Source organism: Rhinatrema bivittatum, chromosome 1 (assembly GCF_901001135.1).
Source record: "Rhinatrema bivittatum chromosome 1, aRhiBiv1.1, whole genome shotgun sequence".
NCBI lineage: Eukaryota > Metazoa > Chordata > Amphibia > Gymnophiona > Rhinatrematidae > Rhinatrema > Rhinatrema bivittatum.
The window spans coordinates 163,326,324-163,348,979 of record NC_042615.1 but is presented as its reverse complement, the minus strand read 5'-3'; the positions used below and the strand labels follow the sequence as shown (position 1 = coordinate 163,348,979).

General features: G+C 40.6%; 1 protein-coding gene across 5 annotated transcripts in view; it reads left to right on the top strand.

Moving 5' to 3' along the window:
* Positions 1-22,656, top strand: part of TBC1D1 (TBC1 domain family member 1) — a 480,914-nt gene that overhangs the window by 248,699 nt on the left and 209,559 nt on the right. For 3 of the 5 annotated variants that reach the window (XM_029589471.1, XM_029589498.1, XM_029589488.1), the window contains 3 exons: positions 2,450-2,593; positions 12,248-12,334; positions 21,966-22,243. In XM_029589471.1, coding sequence (XP_029445331.1) covers positions 2,450-2,593; positions 12,248-12,334; positions 21,966-22,243 — 509 coding nt within the window. The remainder of the gene's footprint in view (positions 1-2,449; positions 2,594-12,247; positions 12,335-21,965; positions 22,244-22,656) is intronic. The other 2 variants (XM_029589507.1, XM_029589478.1) reach the window with 1 other exon arrangement.

Below are 22,656 nucleotides of genomic sequence, written 5' to 3'. Positions count from 1 at the left end.
AATAAAATGAATAGTTCTGTTTCCCTATAGAGAAACCCTTGTTTTCTACTGTGACGGCAAGAAGTTGCTCTCCATTTGATGCAGCAGATGAACATTATCTTGACATCTGTGCAACCACAGCATTTGTATCAGGAAGACAAATTTCAATCCCTCATATGCTGTCTTGTCCTTTAGCTCTCTTGTCTATTCAATAACACACGTAGACTCGCATAGCTTCTGTCCCACAGTTGGTGGCAGGATTCTGTGCTGATGGTATCTCATACTTCTCTATCGCCCTTCACTAAGGACAAGTTGCAGTCTTGTGTCCAAGCTTTAATTTTTATGTATGGTATGAGTTGAGTTAAATCACTTGAAATTAATAAACCAGAATCTCCAGCTATCTGTTTTGTTTTATGGCAGTAGCATGTCCACTGAATGAAGGCACTGAGAATGATCAATATGGAGTAAGACTACTGCAGATGCACAGACTAAAAAAATCCATTTACTTTATTGTTTATACTGGCATCAGTGCATATTTGCCAAACTGAAGCTGCATGCAAGTGCAGAAATCTGGTAAATGTAGTCTGTTCTCCTTGATCATGGTTGTCTTGGCTTTAACCATTTTCTAGAAAGCTCCTTCTGTGTGTCTTGACTAGATTATAAACTTCATGGAGTAGGGACTGTCTCTTAGGTGTGCCTTGTAGCACTATATAAATGAATAGTAGTCTGAGGGGGAGATAGGGCAGACTTCCCAGAGCTCTGGCCTATTTTGCTTTAAAGTTCAGATTTGGCTATATCAGAGTCTCTTATCTTAGAATGTTGATGATCATAAACTTAATTTTGCAATTAAGACATGAGATACAAAAGGAGTCTGGCTAAAGTCTGTTGCAAATATTTTTTTTGTAGACTACTATTAATGTTCTTTGGTTTTTCTTATTATTATTGCAATATGAGGATAACTTTAAAGCATGTGCGCACCAATATATGTGTGTATATATATATATATATATATATATATGTAGGCATGCACAAATCTGCTCTGGTATTTTAATATCTGCGCATAGATATTAAGCTTGCTGGGCAGACTTGGATGTACCATTTGGTCCTTTTCTGCTGTTTTTCATGTATTTTATAATACATAACAATGTACTTGGGAACATGCGTGAATATATTATAGTGCTTATCCAGAAAAAATTCTGATTTATCAAGCTAAGTAGCGGCAAAGGCTATGCCATTACTTAGCCGGATACGTCCGAGCTTGTTCGGATATGTGCTGCTACTTAGCTGGATTATTTAGAATTTGTCCGGATAAGTTCCAATTTCAATATTTAGCTGGATAAATCAAAATTTATCCAGCTAAATAGTGCACAACCGCATTACTCGCCTATTTTTACGTCTAACTTTAAAAATATATGCATGCAGCTTTTACCTGTGTTTATGTCCCCGTCCCCGCCCCCCCCCAGGTAAGTCTGCTTTTACTGTGTGTAAATGAAAATTTACTAACATGCGAGTGGCAAAGAAATTAGTTTTACCAATTAGTCTACCAGTTTGCCCAGGTCAATGAGACTGTCCTTGATTTTCAGCCTGAAGTCCCCCCACCCATTCAGTATTTCACTTTTAAAACATTTACTATCAGTTACTCCAAATAGAGACCAGGAGTAAATATACGTGAATAAGCTGTTACATTTTTCCTTATAAAATAGCGACTTGTTTGTGTAAATGTTGGCCATGCCCCTGGCCCGCCCCTTTTTTTTACACATGCAAATGTACTTGCGCACTTATGCATATATTTTGAGGTTGATAAAATAGCTTATATGCAAGTATATGCTGCTTTACATATGTATCTACTTGGTGTGTGTGCAGCTTTTGAAAATTCACCTTTACAGTTTTTCAAACTGATGTAAACTATAGGTTCTGAGTGCACACATTTTACAACAATTGCTAAATGTTTTCAGAAATCTTTAGCTTTAGTTATTTAAAAAGTTGCATCGATTTATTTCTGACGAAAAAAGCATAATTCCAAGAGATGACTATTTTGGAAAATGACATCAGGGATTGTCTAGTGAAGTTGGTTTTCTGAGAAAGCTGCTATCATTAAATGTTAGTGCATTTTTCTGAGTAACAATGACCATGTAAAGAAGAGTGACTTTTTTTTTTCCTGACTACTAAACTGAGCCCCCATGACACCTAATAATGGAGCTGGCTCATGTAGGCAACTTGATCATTTCATTTTTACAAACGGACTTCTGTCACTGGCTTCCTTCTTTAAAGTACAAATGCCAGAGTCTTTACTGTGAAGGTTACTGTTTCCAGGATAAACAGTTTTGTGTTTTGAAACCATTCTTGGGGTTAACTCTTATAGGCCTTGAAAGTTCTTTTAGAAGCTGTTAGGCTTTGCTTCTAAAATATGCACCATAGAAGCAGCTAAACTTTATTTTTTTTCTTGTCGTTTTATACACATTTTCATTAGTCTCCTTTCCTACAGGCTTCACAAACTTCAAGAGAAAATATCACTGCGGAGCTGCCGAATAGTGCTGCCCGATTCAGACTTGATATGCTAACGAGCAAAGCAAAGAGATCTTTAACAGAATCTCTAGAAAGTATTTTGTCAAGGGTAAGTGTTTAGTGCTCAATGTGTGTGATTAAAGCAGCATCTAGTGGCACAAAGTATGATGATAATTTGTCAGGTTTTTTTTTGCTGTTTCAGCTGTTTTATTCTACATAATTGGCTAAAGTAATATGGGTGTTAGTCTACTTTGATTCATAGGAAAAAAGACCAACAAAAAAAACTGTAGGTGATAATGTTTTCTTGGACGAGCTTAGTAAATTAGGGGTAGATTTTAAAAGATTGTGCATGCGCTACCCGGCGCGCGCACATGTACGCCCGATTTTATAACATGTGTGCGCATGTTATAAAATCCGGGGTCGGCGCGCGCAAGGGAGTGCACAATTGTGCACCTTTATGCGCACCGAGCTGCACTGCCTTCCCCCATTCCCTCTCCTCCCCACCCCAGCCCACCTTCCCTTCCCCTACCTCACCTGCCCTTTCCCCCCTACCTTTTTTGATTTCTTGTTTTTGTTTCCAAACTTACTTCAGCCCTGGGCTGCGCGCAATCTGAGGCACAGCGGCATGTGGCCGCTGTTCCTGGAGCCTCTGACCCCTTCCCACCCATTTAGTAAAGCCCCGGGACTTACATGCGTCCTGGGGTTTATGCGCGTAGCTGGGCCTTTTGAAAATAGGCCTGGCGCGCGTAACCTTTTTAAAATCCAGCCCTTAGTGACTAGTTTTCTACAGCAGTGCAAAATAAGCTAAGGATGCTGCTACCTGAATGTATAGGTAAATTGTAAGTTGGAGTTCAAGAGAATCATTTGTTTTCAAAATGTAAACGTGCATTTGCCATCTTAGTTCACTTGGGGCCTATTTACTAAAGGTTTTCTCCTATTTTGTGTCCATGGGAAAATTACTCAATATATCTGGCCCTTAGATGTGTAGAAATAAGTCAACAAGTAATTCATAAGTGCTGATAATTTTTTATTGGATTAACTTCATACATTTGTGACCTAGCTTTCAAGAGTTAGACTCTCTTTATAAGCTCAGTAGAAAATGAGCTAAAAACAATGTTATCGAAATACCCAGTTTACTTTGTATACTTAGACTTCATCATAAGCTTATTTCACACCGACCTCATGAAGGGAGCATGGCTCTTGAAAGGTAGTCACACACTACAAATTGAACCTCAGAGCTTCCACGAGCTCACATTGGCACATTTAAGGGCTGAGCAATAAGACACCAGGATGGGGAAGGGGTGTGTTCAATATGCCAGACGTGCCCCCCCCCCCCCCAAATGGAGGGTTGCTGGGCCAAACTAATAGTTAAACGGAAAAGCAATCTCCAGGTTCTTCCCTGTGGACCTTGGAGTGGGGATCTCTTCAGGCCCAATTGAAGCACACATTTTGAGAGTGCACTAACTGGTAGACTCTAGTGCTGTGTTCTTGGGGGTGGGGTGGGGGGCACTGCTGATTGAGGAAGCAGTAGCAGCTTCCCCGGACTTGGATAAGACCTTGAACTTGGAGACACGTTTTCCTTTCCTCCTTCAGTGCCAGCCTATGAAGGATCTTCCAGAGTCCTGACAGTAATAGCACCTTCGGATGATGTCAGATTCTACTCTGTAGCAGGGCTTGAGGCTGCCAAAATGAGTGCAGAAACTGGATTAATATAATTACTCTCCTCCAACCACATGCAGTCTTTTCAAGAAGGAATGGTATTGAGAATTTCAGGTTCTCCAACAGAAGGTGGTTTCCTTAAAACCTGTTGCTGAGAAATTTGCAGTCTTGTAAGACCTATGACAGTCAGCTTGGAGATCTAGAGAGCCTTAGTGACCTTGGAGAAATTTGTCAGTTCAGTTTCCTTTGCTTTCCTCTGTTTCAAGAGATTCTTGGTAAAGACAGGGAATTGGAATTAGCAATAATGGATCAAAAGAAATCTCTGGATACCATAGAATCTAAATTTGGAAGAACTTGGGACAGTGCACATTTGATTAAATACAGCGCTACATACATTGTGTAGTGCTATAGAAATGTTAAATAGTAGTAAGTAATAAATAATTTGGTGATCCACCTCTGTAACTACCCCCTTTTTTAGGATCTTAAATTTAGGGATCTAATGAAACTAATAGCTTAAATTTGGGGACTCAGCCCTAGTAAATTTTCAAAAGGGTCAATTTAGGAGCCTAACTCCCAAAGGAGTTTCATCAGGAAAGAACAATTATAGAAATATTCCGAAAGTAATTACTATGAAAATAAAAAAAAAAACAATCCAAAGTCTCAATTGCACAAGTCTTCACACCCCTTGACTCTGTATTTGTCTTTTATTTTATTTATTTATTTCAATTTATATACCAGTATTCAAAGGAAATCATACCGGTTTACATTCTAAAACAAATTACATTCTAAAACAAGTTACATTAAAATAAAAACAATAAAACATTCATAAAAGTATTCAAATCCAATATAAAATAACACTATATCAGTAAAGATTCCCACAACAATGGTAATCTAGCCACTTTCCTTGTCCTTCAAATTTACTTACTTCCCTTCATTTTATTCTCCAAATGTGAGATTAAATAAATGTTTTTAATTTCTTTTTAAAACTTGAAAAGATTGGTTCTAATCTCAGATTGCTTGGTAGCTCATTCCATATACAAGGGCCAGCCAAAGATAGAGCTCGTTCATGTACTTAAGTGTGTTAATTTTAGTGATGGAATTGCTGGTTGTCCTTGGTACTTTGCTCTTAAACTACATTGTCGTCTGTAGCTGGAGCGAGGCATTAAACCATTTATTTTTAACATTTTTGTTGAAATATTTGTTACCAACCTTTCCTACGTTCAGGGCCGGATACAGGAAAACACACACAATAAAATTATATGAAATTACATAAAAATCAATCAACTATGACATAAATCAAAACACAAACACAAGCATTGACAACACTGATAAATACAAATACCTATGTAGATGACTGTAGTAATTAGGTGGAATATGCTTTTTGAAATAGATGTGTTTTGAGAACTTTTCGGGAAACCTTTGGTTCTGCTATTGTTCTTACCTCTTTTGGGAGAGATAATGCCGAGCATTGGGGTACACCAGAAGTCAAAGGGACCCAAGCTGAAGTTTTTAACCCACATTTTACTTGTTGAGAGCGACACATTAAGAAGTAAACCATGAAATCACGGAACCAGCAATGCTGAGAGAATACATTCTAGAGGGAAGAATCTAATGGAGAAAGAATACAAAAGAAATTCCATGATCGAAACCGGCCGAATGGTATTGAAATTAGAGAGAGCATTTCCTTATTGTGAAATTGCCGCAACCTAAATTGGTACTAAGCCCAGAGTAGGATTAGAGTCAAGAAAAGTGGTGAGTTGTTGAAGTACTGCATTCTCTACTATTTTGGCCAGATATTATAGGGATGAGATGGGATGGTAATTTGAAAGTAATGTTGGATCAGCAGAAGCCTTTTTCAAGATTGGATTTATTGATGCTCTTTTCAGTGAATCAGAAAGAGAACCCACATTCAGTGATTTATTTATAAATTTTGAGATGAAGCTGGCTGATTCTACTTTGGTGAGTTTTAACAGAGCTGTGGCTCATGGAATAAGGGGGCTAGTTGATGAATTCATTCTATTAATGATGGAAATAACATCAGTTTCCAACACAGTTTCAAAACATTCCCATCTTGTTCCATCTGTTAGTACATAATCAATTACAGCATTCGCAGAATTTTGAAATGTTTGCCTGATAAGCAATCACTTCTTCATTAAAGTAAATTGCAAAAGTGTCTGCTAGACTCTGTTGAGGAGTTGAAGGTGGAGTATTAGAGGGCACTGAAATCAGATTAATAATCTTAACAGAGTGAAAACGTTCTCTTGGATTATTGAATAAAATTGATTATTTGGAATAAGTGGAAGGGGCGTGGATTATCTACAAGAAAATCAGCGGCTTTTGTGTTGGTTCATCTAGTTTATTATCTTGTTTATTATTTAATAATAAATCTTGTTTATTATTTAATGCAATTTCTCCCATGTTTTCTTACCCCCTTATTCCCGTGTTAACATGTTTTATTTGTTCTATGTAAAGCGCCATGCATGGCGTCTGTTTGCGTTACACTGTGAACCGATGTGATATCCTGGATGAATGTCGGTATATAAAAATTTTAAATAAATAAATAAATCTAAACAGGAAAAAGATGTTCTCAGTTGGTGGTCCTGAGTTGTGGAACTTGGCACCTTTGGAGATGAGGGTGGAACAGAATTATCTTAATTTTAGGAAAAAGGTAAAGGCCTGGCTTTTTCCATCATAGCCTGGGCAAATTCTAAATCGAGAATGGTATAGATAGACTGTGCTGGAAGTGTTTAGATTAGGGCTATTAATGTATTATGTTATTTTATTGTGTTTTTATTCATTTATGGATATGTTTACATTGATTGTATTTTTATTGTGTTTTAATTGTAAACTGTTCTGGCCAGATCTGGTGTCTGATGTGCAGTATATAAGAAAAGAGAAGTAAATAATAAATAAATGTGTGGTTTTTTTTTTGGTTTTTTTTTTTGCAGAAGCAGTATTAGCATTTTGATGGTTCAAGAGAGTAAATTGATAGGTAGATAAATTAACGGGGTAGGATATCATCTCCATCTCCTTTCAGTCCTTCACACTTCTCTCTTCTTGTTACAAAAAACTATTAATCAAAGGAAACTTGCTAATGAAACTTGAAATTTTACGTTGCTTTCATTAAAAAATTATTTACTTAAAGGTTTGAGGTCCTTTAAGTAAATAATTGATTGATATTATATACTAGTGTTTCCCTAATTGTACAGTACAAAAAACTATTAAACCATGGGGCAATGTTACATCTCTTCCTCATGAAGATCTTTCTTGGTGTTAAATTGTCAAGGACAATGTTCAGTGAGGTGTCCCATAGGGTCAGTAGTTCATCAGGTGAGTCACTATTTGCAGATTCAAGCATTGGTATAAATTCGAACATAGATCTGGTTTATAAAACCTTGCTTCATGGATTTAACTTGAAAGCAGAAGCTGAGAATTCTAAGAAATAGAAGTTAGTGAGAAAGGAATTAGGAGATGGTTGCTCTATAGAAATTCTTTAGCAGAGCATATATATTGCATATGGAAAATTCAGAATTATTTATAAATATCAAATTGAGTGAATGTCCAGCTCTGTGGGTGAGGACCGAAATAATTTGTTGCCAACCACATGCTGACAATGTATTAAGAAGAGTAAGACAAATTAGCGTCAACATGAAGGTTGAAGTGTCCTAAAATAAGTCTTGGATAAATCAAAATTAGCATTCAACAGGACCTCTATTAAAGGAGAAGAATTATGGGATAATAGACCAAGTGGACAATAAGTAAAGTAGATATTCCGTACATTTGACTTCAAACAAAGACTCTCATAAGGGGGTGGGATAGAAATATCAATATTGGGGAAATTCAGAGGTTTCTTATAGAAAATTGCCAATCCCCCCATCCCCATCCATGACCCATCCAAGATTGATATGTATATGAGAAATTTGGTGGACAATTCAGTTTGGCAAAATCATAATCCTTTAACCATGTCTCAGTGAGTCAAAAACCTTCAGGTAAAGTAGAAATCAGAAAGTCATGAATAACTGCAGATTTCTTACAAATAGTTTGAGCATGAACCAAAAGGAACATTAGTGTTGCAGAGACTAGAAATGATGACTATTTTTGCAATGGTACCTGAATAAGTACTGACTTGGAGGAAGGTGGTTGGCTATATTAGAGATGCCCCTAGTACTATAGTGTCCCTGACCCATAATAGTAGGAACAGTAAAAGCCATGTTGAAAATGAAGGACTAATTTGAAAGAGTACAAGGCACACAAATCATGCATGAAGGGGCAGGTCTGTCACTGCTAGTCATGTCAGTCTGTGGGCGGGGTTTAGCATGGGGCACAGGGGTCCACTGAGGCAAGGCTGGAGTGGAAGACAGCAGCAGTTGGTGGTATCCTGCCGATGTATGGGACAGTACTTATTGGAAGCCCCTTTTGCAGGGATAACAGCCATGAGTCATTTAAGATAAGTGTCTTCCAACTTTGCACAGCAAGATAGCGCATTTTTGTTTGTTTAAAGTACTTATGTGCCACTCATCTTAGCATCAGTTATGTTTTAGATTGCGGTTTGCTGAGGATAACTTATAACAATGGAAATATACCATAACAAAATAGGGGGTAGAAGATCTCTGCATAAGAGTTCAAGCTCTTTCAGATTGGCTGGGGAACATCCATGAACTGCAGTCTTCAAGTCTTGCCACAGATTTTCTATTGGATTCAGGTCTGGGCTTTAACCGGGCCACCTGAGGCTATTCATTTTCTTCTTTCTGAGCCACTCCATTGTTGCTTTACTTTGTGCTTAGGATAATTGTCCTGCTGAAAGGTGAATCTTTTCTCTGATCCCAGGTCTCGGGTAGACTGGAACAGGTTTTCCTCTAGGGACTGCCTGTACTTTGCACCATCCATTTTTCCCTTGTTCTTCACAAGCCGCCTTGTCTGATGGTGCAAAGCATCTCCAAAACCTAATACTGCCTCTACCAGGCTTTACTGTAGGGATGGTGCAAAGCATCTCCAAAACATAATACTGCCTCTACCAGGCTTTACTGTAGGGATGGTGCAAAGCATCTCCAAAACATAATACTGCCTCTACCAGGCTCTACTGTAGGGATGGTGCAAAGCATCTCCAAAACATAATACTGCCTCTACCAGGCTCTACTGTAGGGATGGTGCAAAGCATCTCCAAAACATAATACTGCCTCTACCAGGCTCTACTGTAGGGATGGTGCAAAGCATCTCCAAAACATAATACTGCCTCTACCAGGCTCTACTGTAGGGATGCTGTTGGCAGGGGAATGTTCTGTGTTTGTTTTATATAATACATATCACTTTGTATTGAGAGTGAAAAGTTCATCAAACTATAAAACCTTCTCCCACACGTGTACAGTGTTCCCTAAGGGGTTGATTTTCAAAAGGTTACGCGTGTAACCCCCCCAAAACCTACCCCTGCACTCACCGAGCCCTATTTTGCATAGGCTCGGCGGCGCGCGCAAGCCCCGGGACGTGTGTATGTCCTGGGGCTTTCCAAAATGGGTGGTCCAGGGGCAGGGCTGGGGGTGTGGCGGCGATCCGGGGCAGTCTGGGGGCATTCCTGAGTCCTCCGGCACAGCAACCCTGCCGGAGGTTCGCGCGCGCAAGTTATGCCTGCCTTGGGCAGGCGTAACCTTTGAAACAAAGGTTGGGGGGGATTTAGTTAGGGCTGGGGGGTGGGTTAGATAGGGGAAAGGGAGGGGAAGGTGGGGGGGGGGGGCGAAAAAAAAGTTCCCTCCAAGGCCGCTCCGATTTTGGAGCGGCCCTGGAGGGAACGGGGAAAGCCATCGGGGCTCCCCTTGGGCTCGGCGCGTGCAAGGGGGTGCACAAGTGTGCACCCCCTTGCGAGCGCCGACCCTGGATTTTATAACATGCGTGCGGCAGCGCGCGCATATTATAAAATCGGGTGTACATCTGTGTGCCACCGGGTAGCACGCACAAATGTACCCCGCGCGAGTAATATTTAAAATTGGCCACTGTGTTTCTTTGCAAACTCTATGCGGCATATCACATTGCTTTTTTTCAATGTTGCCTTCCTTCTTGCTATCCTCCCATACAGGCCATGTTTGTGGAATAATCAGAAAGCTGAAATCCAGAACCTCCAGGGTGGCATTATCTGAAATGCTTCCTGTTCCAGGTGCAGGTCCCCAGAGGCAGAAAGAGCTCTGGAGTCTCAATACATGGAAGAGATGATAGTGCAGGGAAGAGGGCTTGAGAAGGACAACCTTTTGGGGAAGGGGGACACTTTTCCAAAAGGACGGGCTCCACCTTAACCAGAATGGAACCAGGCTGCTGGCCCTAACTTTCAAATCAGAGAGAGCAGCTTTTAAACTAGAACAAGGGGGAAAGCCAACAGTCACTCTGCAGTGCATGGTTTGAGTGAATGCACCTTTGAAGGATACTAATGAAACAGGAGAGTTAGGGTATCCCAACAGAGAGGTTCCAATAAAAGCAAAAGTAACCCTTGTGTTTATAAGTAAAGAATCACCTGAGCTAAAGAATTCCAAATTATCCACATCAACTGAAAAGAAAGTTGTTAATACAAACAAAAAATGCACTTTGAAATGTCTGTAAGCCAGTACCAGAAGTCTAAGAAGTAAGATGGGAGAGTTAGAATGTATAGCAGTGAATGATGAGATTGACATAATTGGTATCTCAGAAACCTGGTGGAAGGAGGATAACCAATGGGACAGTGCTATATTAGGGTACAAATTATACCGCAATTATAGGGAGGATCAACTTGGTGGGGTGTAGTACTTTGTCCAGGAGGGTATAGAGTCCAACAGGGTAAAGATCATATAAGAGACAAAATGCTCAGTAGACTCTATGGGTAGAAATCCCATGTGTGTTGGGTAAAAGTCTAGTGATAGGAGTATACTACTGTCCACCTGGCCAAAATAATCAGACAGATGATGAAATGCTAAGAGAGATCAGGGAAGCTAACCAATTTGGCAGTGCAGTAATAATGGAAGATTTCAATTATCCCAATATTGACTGGGTAAATGTAACATCAGGACATGCTAGAGACATAAAATTCCTGGATGGAATAAATTACTGCTTCATGGAGCAATTGGTTCAGGAGCCAACGAGAGAGCGAGCTATTTTAGATTTAATTTTTAGTGGAATGCAGGATTTGGTGAGAAAGGTAACGGTGGTGGGGCCACTTGGCAATAGTGATCATAACATGATCAAATGACTGGAAGGGGGACAATATGTAAATCTACAGCTCTGAAACTACATTTTCAAAATGGGAACTTTGATAAAATGAGGAAAAAAGAAAAAAGCTGTAAGGTGCAGCTGCAAAGGTTAAAAGTGTACAACAGGCATGGACATTGTTTAAAAATACAGTCTTAGAAGCATTGTCCAGATGTAGTCCATGCATTAAGAAAGGTGGGAGGAAGGCATGGTTAAAAGGTGAGGTGCAAGAGATATTTTAGTAAAAAAATCCTTCAAAAATTTGGAAGAAGTATCCGTCTGAAGAAAGTAGGAAAAAGCATGAGCATTATCAAGTTAAGTGTTAAACATTGATAAGGCAGGCTAAGAGAGAATTTTAAATGAAGTTGGCCATAGAGGCAAAAATTAATAATAAAAACTTTAAAAAATATATCCGAAGCAAGCAACTTGTGAGGGAGTTGGTTGGACCGAGAGGTTAAAGGGAAGATATGGTTATTGCAGAAAGACTAAATGAATTCTTTGCTTCTGTGTTTACTAATGAGGATGTTGGGGTGATCACTATTCCAGAGATGGTTTTCAAGGGTGATGATTCAGATGAACTGAACCAAATAGCTGTGAACCTGGAAGATGCAATAGGCCAGATTGGTAAGCTAAAGAGGAGCAAATTACCTGTTCCGGATGGTATGCATCCTAGGGTTCTGAAGGAACTCAAAAATGAAATTTCAGATTTATTAGTTAAAATTTATAACCTATCATTAAAATCATCCATTGTACCTGAAAAATGGAGGGTGGCCAGTGTAACCCCAATATTTTAAAAGGGCTCCAGGAAACTATAGACTAGTGAGCCTGACATCAGTGCCAGGAAAGACTGGTGGAATGTATTTTGTACTTTTATTAATTGCAATTGTGTTCATTTTTTTAGGGCAGTAAAGCCAGAGGTCAGCAAGAAAGCTCTGGGAGCATGGACCTCGACAGTACCTTACCCAGCATCATAAATAGTGCCAGTAAAGTGAGTAAAGTACCTATGGTTTATAGTATTCTTGCTCAAAATTATTTAGTTTTCTACATAACATTTTTATTTTCATTTCAAAACCTATGGTTTTCGACGATCCTAAATGCCATCACTGCCTCTGTCTATGCTGGCAGCACCAAGCACTGAAGTTGCTAGGTTTTGTGAAATCAGAAGCCCTCTACCTCCTTCCCTACTAATGCACTTAGTTTGAGTTAGTCGCCGACCTCCCTGTCCTTAACGTTCAACAGTAAGGATTCAAATCACCCCCAGGTAATTTTAACTGCTGGAGGCCAAATAACAGGAAATATTCAGGTTTTACCAAATAGCAACTTGCATAAAATAAAAATATAAAAGACTACAAGAAATCACACATACAGTATGTTCCACCCTGAAAAAAAGATTTTAGAATTGCAGGAGGAGCAGCTACTGTAGGCACTCCATTAATAGCCTCCACACTGCACCCAGATATACTCAACAAACATTTATTCACCCAAGGTCATGTAGCCCTTGTCCTGAGAGACTCGTGGCCTAGTGCAGACCCCATGACTCCCAGGGGAGGAAAGATTTAACTCCTTAAGGCCCGTAGGGTTTTGCCTCACTAGGGCTCTTCTGCTTTTTAGCCCAATCTAAGCACACAAACCACCATTCGGACTCCAAACTGTTGTTCAAAATAAGTTCTTTATTGGCACTGATGGCAGGGAAATCAAAGTACAAAACTAGAGACACATCAATGGCTAGTGCACCACACAGCAAAGCAAAATCTAAAAATACTCAAAATAAATCTCTTTCATAACAATTCACCACATCACTAGACAGGTAAGCTATTTTAGAAAGAAACCCTCCTCCCTTTTACCTGTCCTGTCAGACCACGATCCTTTCTCTCTGTCGACAAATTCTCTGTTTTTGAGCTTCTGGCTGACTGCTCTTTCAGACAGGAATTCTCCCAGGACCCTTCCTTGGTTAGTTAGTTTTTCCTCTTGCAAACTCCACCAAGGTCCGCTCCTCTCTGGCGCACACCTCTTCAAGACAATCTCAGGACAGTATGAGGTTTATTGACTTAACGTCTCCTCCTCATGACTTCTTGACTCCTTCCTTCCAGTAAAACCTGGTGCCCTGACCTTGGGCCACAGCCTCCTCCCTGAATAGGATCTCTTCTGCTTCAGGCACTCCTCTGTTGTGAGAAGGTCCCACTCCTGGTACTTGCCATATAGAAGGAATGACCCTTTCTGGTATCCTCCGCAAAGAGAGGCACTCAGATTTTTAGCTCTTAGGTGACTAAGGGTGATTCCAGTTCCTTGAATACTGTGTACAATTCTGGTCGCCGTATCTCAAAAAAGATATAGTTGCAATGGAGAAGGTACAGAGAAGGGCAACCAAAATGATAAAGGGGATGGAACAGCTCCCCTATGAGGAAAGGCTGAAGAGGTTAGGGCTGTTCAGCTTGGAGAAGAGACGGCTGAGGGGGGATATCATAGAGGTCTTTAAGATCATGAGAGGTCTTGAACGAGTAGATGTGACTCGGTTATTTACACTTTCGAATAATAGAAGGACTAGGGGGCATTCCATGAAGTTAGCAAGTAGCACATTTAAGACTAATCGGAGAAAATTCTTTTTCACTCAACGCACAATAAATCTCTGGAATTTGTTGCCAGAGAATGTGGTTAGTGCAGTTAGTGTAGCTGGGTTCAAAAAAGGTTTGGATAAGTTCTTGGAAGAGAAGTCCATTAACTGCTATTAATCAAGTTTACTTAGGGAATAGTCACTGCTATTAATTGCATCAGTAGCATGGGATCTTCTAGGTGTTTGGGTAATTGCCAGGTTCTTGTGGCCTGGTTTGGCCTCTGTTGGAAACAGGATGCTGGGCTTGATGGACCCTTGGTCTGACCCAGCATGGCAATTTCTTATGTTCTTATGTTCTTATGTTCTTTTCCCTCTGACTCTGTCCCATATACACAGCAGTTTTATCAAACCCTATAGCACCTCCCACTGGGGGGGGCCAAACATCCTTAAATGCTCCTACCTGCAGTGGCCTCACTAAAAAGTGGGTATGTTGAGATCACTGACTGTACCCTACAAGACATCTTACCCTAGTGTAAGGGACAGGTTTGGAGGTCTCCTTACATACATACCCTGTTTCCCCGAAAATAAGACAGTGTCTTATATTAATTTTTGCTACCAAAGATGCACTAGGCCTTATTTTCAGGGGATGTCTTATTTTTCCATGAAGAAGAATTCACATACCGGTATATTGTTGAACAAAAAAATGAACTCGCTCCTCGAGGGCCTGCTCTCCCTGCCTCAGTACCTGTATTCAACTACTTCTGCCTGCTGGGATCATTTTTAACTTGCTTCCTTTTCTCCATTGGGAAAAACTGAAAGGTGGAGGCTGCTGCTGATTCAAACCTAGAAAATGACCACTGATGTTACTGAATCCTGAGAGAACGGGGCGTTGAGCACATTGTCCATTTCCATCCATTCTTCTCCATTCATTTGTTGATCTTTGAGAGAATGCAGAAGAAAGGAAACTCAGACTAATCTGATTAATTTGATTCCTTCCTTCTTATATCAATTTGTATGAGATTTTATTAATCTAGATGTCCAATTATATTACCAATATATAGGGCAGTTGCTAAACAAAACAAAGCTTGCATTCTCTTCCCTTTTGGGCTTGCGTGCTCACAGAATCACAGATTGACTGAAAAAGAAGAGTGACGCTCTTTATACAGTAATTTTAAAAAATGCAAGCTGCGTCTACGGTAAGAAGCGTCCGTGAAGCGTTAGGCCCGCGCAACCCATTTTACTGTATAGAGCGCTATACAGTATCCTGGGTGTGCTGGCCTAACGCTTCACGGACACGCTGGTACCGGTATCTGTCATTTCAAATGTCATTTCAAATGACATTTGAAATGACAGGTACCAGGAAGTGGACTGTTCTCCTACGCTCGGGATTGCCAGTCCTCTCTCCTCTCTCCTCTCCTCCCGAAGCAAGCAACGAAAGCAGGGAAAAAAAAAAAAGCGAAAAAGTGAAAAAAATAAAAGTTGCAAGATAGAGAGGGGAGAGAGGACAGGCAATCCTACGGGTACGCTCGGGATTGCCAGTCCTCTCTCCTCCTCCCCCCCCCCCCCCCCCCGAAGCAAGGCGCGAAAAGCAGCCTTGCTCCGGGAGGAGGGGAGAGGACTGGCAGTGTACAGTAAAGCAATGAAGTGACTTACTTTTTTCACAGCCCTCCTCCGGAGACGGACATCGACGGACACGGATCACGGCTCCCCTGTGTAGAATAGTGCACTGCATATATCCTGCACATATGTAGTTATAGCACTATGAAGCACTGATTACTGAACTTGCCAGAGAATTATCCAGCACAGATGACATCATTCCTGGAAGGATGGAACTAAGTTTGTTATTCTAACTGATAAGAAGAGGCCTGTGGCCTATAGTGAGAGCAAGCTAAAGTACACATGTTAAAATATATATCGATTGGCTATTAAAGGTAAAGGGTGTGGATTATGCAGATGACTGATAATAGCAGACCCCAGACCCTTTATAAGCTGATGCACACGTTAAGAGCTCTGAGCAGATTTTAAACAGACCTTGTACACCTTTGCTTGTACTAAATTCTTTCTGTATTTTTCTGCTCCTAGAGGAATTATCCGCCTTCCTCTATATAATTACCTGTATTAATAAACCCCTTTCTTTATTACCGTCTGAAGCTGGTATTTATTCTGTAATTAGACACAGGGGACGCTCTTCTTTTAACACCTGCCTCCCGGAGGCAAATATGGATGCCTGCACTGGCGAAAGCGGCCCCTGTGCATGCAATTGGGCCGCTCAATGCGTGACGTCACGACGTTTGACGTCACGGCATGTGACGTCCCGCATTGAGCGGCCCAATTGCACGCACAGGGGCCGCTTTCGCCAGTGCAGGCATCCATCTTCTCCTCCGGGAGGCAGGGGAGCCGCGATCCGTGTCCGTCGATGTCCGTCTCCGGAGGAGGGCTGTGAAAAAAGTAAGTCACTTCATTGCTTTACTGTACACTGCCAGTCCTCTCCCCTCCTCCCGGAGCAAGGCTGCTTTTCGCGCCTTGCTTCGGGAGGAGGGGAGAGGACTGGCAATCCCGAGCATAGGATTGCCCGTCCTCTCTCCCCCCTCTCTCTCTTGCAACTTTTTTTTTTTTGCTTTTTCGATTTTTTTTTCCGCTTTCGTTGCTTTGGGAGGAGGGGAGAGGACTGGGGCTACCCTGGAGACCAGCACCCATGGACGCGGCCAGGGCAGGTGAGTGGGGGCTGGGGGAAAGTTTGCCGCCTACCCTTACCCCTGCCTCTAACGCAGGGGTAAGGGTAGGCGGTAAGTTAGCAGGTTAAACGTGCGACAAAACGGCAGGGGCGCGCGTTACTGTATGGGAGGGAATACCGTAGCTAATTCGATCGTTTACATGTAATATGTGCTAGGTCTTACTTTCGGGGGAGGTCTTATATTTAGCAATTTGGCAAAACCTCTACTAGGTCTTATTTTCGGGGGATGTCTTATTTTCGGGGAAACACGGTATAAGCTTTTTATTCACTTTCTATAGCTCTTAGACCTGGGGCAGGTAAGTGCCACAAGCCAGTCAGGTTTTCAAGGTATCTGTGCTGAATATTCATGAGATGTATTTGCATCTTATGCATATTTATTGTGGATATCCTGAAATCCCAATTGGCACTTGAGGACCAGAAGTGCTTACCTCTGCCTTAAAATAATCTATTTCCATCCTGTTAAAAGTAATTGGGGCAATCTATAGGACATTAAATTCCACTGTCAACCAATAGAAATTTTAAAATAAAAGCAGCTTCGCTTAAAAAAAAAAAAAAAAAAAAAAAAAAAAGAGTACTTCTCGTTTGCTGTGTTTTGTATCATTACAGTAAATGAGGGGTGGCTGCAGTCTTCAGTAGCCACAAACAAGCCTGGTTTTCAGGATAACCACAGTAAATATGCTTGAGAGATTTTTATTAATAACATTTTATTTCAGTTGACATGCTCTGAGTAAGAGCATGCTGAACTCTTGAGTAGTTTTGTAGTGGTGTTGATGGTTTGGTTTTTGTTTAGTTTTTATTATTTTAAATTGTGTATGTTTTGTCATCAGCCGCCTTGAGCTGTGCAAGGGGTGGCATACAAATATGAAAGAGAAATAAATAGATAAATTACGCATGTACTGCCTCTATTGTATCTTGTGCATATTCATTGTGGATATCCTGAAACAAGGTAATACAAACAGCTGCAGTCTTGACTTGCCAGATGTTTTCCTGTACCGGTTACTTACTCTGACTTTGGACAAGTTTTGTAATCTTCGGTTGCTCGAAACTGAAGACTTGTAATCGTTTTGCATAGAGAATTATCTTGTTTGTGCTAACTGTGCTGATGGAGTTGTAGAAATAACATTTATAATTTGATAGCCTATTATTCTTTTAGTAATTTCAAAAACATTAAAATAAATGATTACACAGAAATGAATTGTTTTCCCAATTGGTACATGTACTGCAGAGGTGGCCAACTCTGATCCTCAAGAGCTACAATCAAGTTTGATTTAGATGAATAGGCCACAAAATAATAAACCTTTCATTCCAGGATTTTTTTTGTTTTTGTTTTTGGGGTGGTGGTAGGGGGTTGTCAATTCATGCATTTCATCATTATAATTCTTCTCCAAAAAGATCCACCACCTCATATTTGATTCAAGAGCACTTTTCTCATACGTTTCTACCCTTACTAAACCTCCTGTGCCTACCATTCCAGACGACCAAGCTCTCAACAAAGCGAATGAACTAGCTGCCTTCGACAACAAAATCACATCACTCCTAGCCCCCCTCAAAGGAGCAGCTACACTTCCAAACCACATTCAACAATCAGCTCACTCAACCGCTCAACAATCTTTGGACACAACAGATCAACAGCCTCCGCACTCAACCGCCCAACAATCATTGCACTCAACCACCTTACAACCCAACACAACCCCATCAGTGCTGGACAAGTTTGATCCCACATCTACTTTAGAAATAGAGAACATTCTCAAAAAATAAAACCTTCCTCTCACCCATCGGACCATATCCCTTCAAACACCCTGAGTATGATCACCAACACCATAGCCAAACCTGTTGCAGACATCATCAACTGCTCTCTCACTCAAGGTCAAGTTCCCAACCAACTCAAGTTAGCCATGCTCAAACCGCTCCTCAAAAAGCCCAACCTTCCCACCTCAGATCCAGCCAACTTCAGACCTATAGCAAACCTCCCTATGTTAGCCAAAACTATGGAAAAAGTGGTTAACAAACAACTTTCAGACTTTCTTGAAGAAAATAACATCCTCACCCCAAACCAATTTGGTTTTCGTAAGACTAGGAACACAGAATCGCTATTAGCCTCACTATCAGACACCATTATCTTTAATCTAGAAAAAGGCCAACCTTGCCTCCTCGCTCTCCTGGATCTTTCAGCGTTCGATACTGTAAACCACCCGTGCCTCCTGCAACGCCTAACGGACATTGGCATTACAGGAGCAGCGTTCAACTGGTTCAAATCTTTTTTGGAGGACAGATCATACAAGGTCAGGATAAATAACAAAGAGTCTCGTGCCATCGAATCTAAAAGGGGAGTTCCGCAAGGTTCATCCCTCTCCCCGACTCTCTTCAATATATATCTTCTCCCTCTCTGCCAATTACTCACCAACCTCAAGCTTATACACTTCCTATATGCGGATGACATACAAATCCTCATCCCTATAGAGGACACACTACACAAAGCCATGTCACACTGGAGTAAATGTCTCGCAGCTATCAACAACCTTCTCACCAGCCTCAACCTAGTCTTAAACACAAACAAAACTGAAATCCTCATTATAGCACCGGAAAACTATGTCCCATCCACTCCTCTGAACGCCAACCAAAGTCCGGATACCTTTTCTCAACAAGTAAAGGACCTGGGAGTCATCTTAGACGGTGGATTCAGCTTCAACAAATTCGTCAATAACACAACAAAAGAATGTTTCTTTAAACTACAAACCTTAAAGAAACTAAAACCACTTCTTCTGTACAGAGATTTCCGCATGGTTCTACAAGCCATCATACTCCCAAAACTGGACTACTGTAACTCTCTCCTCCTTGGCCTACCAGCTTGCACCACAAAACCACTTCAGATGGTCCTGAATGCCTCGGCAAGAATTCTCTCAAATGCCAAAAAAAGAGACCATATCACCCCAATCCTGCATCATCTACACTGGCTCCCGATAAAATACAGGATCCAATTCAAGTCCTTAATGATGATACATAAGGCCTTACATAATATCGCTCCACTCAATTTAACATTTCAAATTCAGCTACACACATCAGTGAAACCAACTAGAAGCGCATATCAGTACAGACTAACCACACAACAGGCGAAATCCTCCCTGAGGAAACGTGCTCTATCCACAGCGGGCCCTTCTCTCTGGAACTCGCTCCCTCCGGACCTTCGCCTTGAACCGTGCCACGCTACATTTAAAAAGAAACTTAAGACTTGGTTGTTCGAACAAGCTTTCCCATAGAACTAATGAGCAAGAAAAAAGGCATTTCATATCCTCCGTATCTTCCCCAGCTTATATCTCTCTGAAGAAATTAACACGAAACTGTACTTAAGCATATGCAACACTATATTTTATCCTGTTACCAGATTCTATCAAGTTCAATGTTATTTACTTACTTATGTACTTATTAACCTGCCTTTTAGTTATTAACTGGTTAACCATATTATATACCTTTTCTCAAATTAACTATTTTATGTTTATTTATGTTTATTTATGTTTATTTATGTTTGTTTATGTTTTATTTATGTTTTCTCAAATTAACTATGTTCAATGTAAACCGCTAAATGTTCAATGTAAACCGCTAAATGAAGCGATAGTTACGGTTCCTTAGCGATAGTTTTGGTTCCTTGTAAACCGGGGTGATATGTATACTATACAGGAACCCCGGTATATAAATTCTTTAAATAAATAAATAAATAATGAAAACCAAAATGAGTTACTTGCCATAACATGATATCCATAGATTTGTGTTCATTTCATGGTATTTCTGTGGTAGTACATGGGGAATGTTTGCTACAGTGTGACATGATCCCCTTGTACTTTACAGAACAATATCTGCTGCTACATTTGTACTAATAGCTCAGAACAATAAGCAAGTATTTTTATCAACAATTTCCATGTCCACATGCTCATGAATATTTATACAGATTTTAGAATTGAATCTTTAGTAATACTGAACTTGTCAAAAGAAGTCCATCGCAAATGTCATCCTTGTGTGTATAAATGTTTTGAACAGTGCTATAAAGCTGATTTACTACTGTTGAGTAACTGCTTTTGGGGGAGTGTTTGCGGAACTTGTTTTAACAGCCTGTGCATTGGGGGTACTTGGGAATGGCCTGATTTTATTGCATAACCCTCAGTGAGTTTATTGAAGTTATCTTCCACCTATAGTGTAGTTCTACAACTGTATCTGGTCTGGGAAACGAGCATCTCCCAGGGTGCTCCAGCTAGACTTGTCTGTCCTGATGAAACAGCTCTGCTTTTGCAGTTCAGTTATGGTGTGCATAGAGAGCAGGCATGTCAAAACTACAGTCTTTTTGACTGCTAACAGGCATGGTTTTCAAGGTAGCCAAAATATATTAAGTAATCATAAAACTAACATGCTAATGTAAGATATAAACAAATAAGCCTGGGAAACCAAGATGTCTTCAGATCCAGGAGAACTTGCCATTAGATATTCCTGCAGCTTTTTCAAATATGGTGATATCAATGCTGCACTCCTAATTTGGTGACAAAGAGAGGAAGGGGTGGGGGGGGTTGTTTGTTTGTTTTGGGTTTTTTTTAATTCAGGGGCTTGTAACGATTCATGCACCTATCCTTTTCAATAAACGTCTGTACCAGTTTGAATTCTTGGGTTTTACTGTGATGGTTTTGTATGTTGACCAGTTTTTCAGTGTAAAGAGTGTTTCTCTTAAAAACTGATGGAACTGTTTATCTTACATTCAGAAAGAAACATTTCAGAGGTATTGCTTTTTTTTTTTTACTTCTATGAGTTTGGGAAGGAGCCGTGGCTAGCTATGTAGGCTCACTTACTATATTTGGAAACGTTAACAACTAACCTGAAATGCTACATCGTTGTTGTGGTGCTATAGATAGCTGCTACCGGAGACCTTTAACCTGGAAAGTACAAGTATTCTAAAGCTAGCTTCTGGGAAGATTCTGGAATCTAATAAAACAGAGAGTGTAGTATTCCTGATTTTGAAGATGGATAAGAACAGGTTCTAGTTTCATTATTGTATATTGTTTAACCATTTCTATCCTCCTCTCTTCTTCCTTCTCCAAGTTCGGCCACCCTTGTTAAATGTAACTGTACCTTCTGTCACCACAGTTCTAGTTCTATGTATTTATTGCACCCCCGTTCTATGTAAACCAGCAAGATATGTTTTCATGATTGCCGGTATATAAAAACTCTAAATAAATAAATAAAACTAAATAAAATTATCCTCTCTAGTAATGTGCATCTATTTTAAAAACTAAATTTGCTTTACAATCATGTGATTCTCTGGACTGAAGTCTTCTCTTTTGAAATCTATTTTAGGATTTGTTTGTATGTGACCAGGAAGTGGAGCCACTTCCTGACATTCCTCTCCAAACCCATGGATCTGTGGGAGATCTTTCCAAGGGCCCTGAGTGTCCTGCCTCAGAAGAGGCCGCCCATGCATCCCAACAAGGGTTTAGGCGGCGGGCAAACACACTGAGTCATTTTCCTGTGGCATGCCAGGAGCCTTTGGAGCCAGCTGAAGAATCTGCTTCTGTTCTGCAAAGAAAGCTTACTAGGCATCATTCAGTCAGCACAGAGACTCCACACAAACAAAGGTAGGTAGGTTGTTTGATCATTATGATACTTGGCTCCTTGTGTGTGTTAATTACTGCACATTTTGAAGAGTTTGCATGGCACAAGATTACCTGCCTCTAGCTTGTAAGGATGTGAATGCAGCTCGGTGAGAGCTGGCAGAGGGTGCGGTACTGAGTGTTGCTGGTGAATGACCTACCACATTCCCATTTCGTTAAAAGAGATGGTGGTCATCATGGAAAATTCACACTTCCTTCCCTTGCTTTTTCTGTTATCATAGTCTGACTTGACTTTAAGGTCAAGGTAAGTATCTCCAGCAGAAGTACCTATGTGGTCTCAGGTGTCGTCCAACCTCAGACATTAGATTGCAGCTCCTCCAACCCCTTCTGAGCCCCATAGTCTCATCAATATTAATGTTGCTTTCTTGTTACAAGAG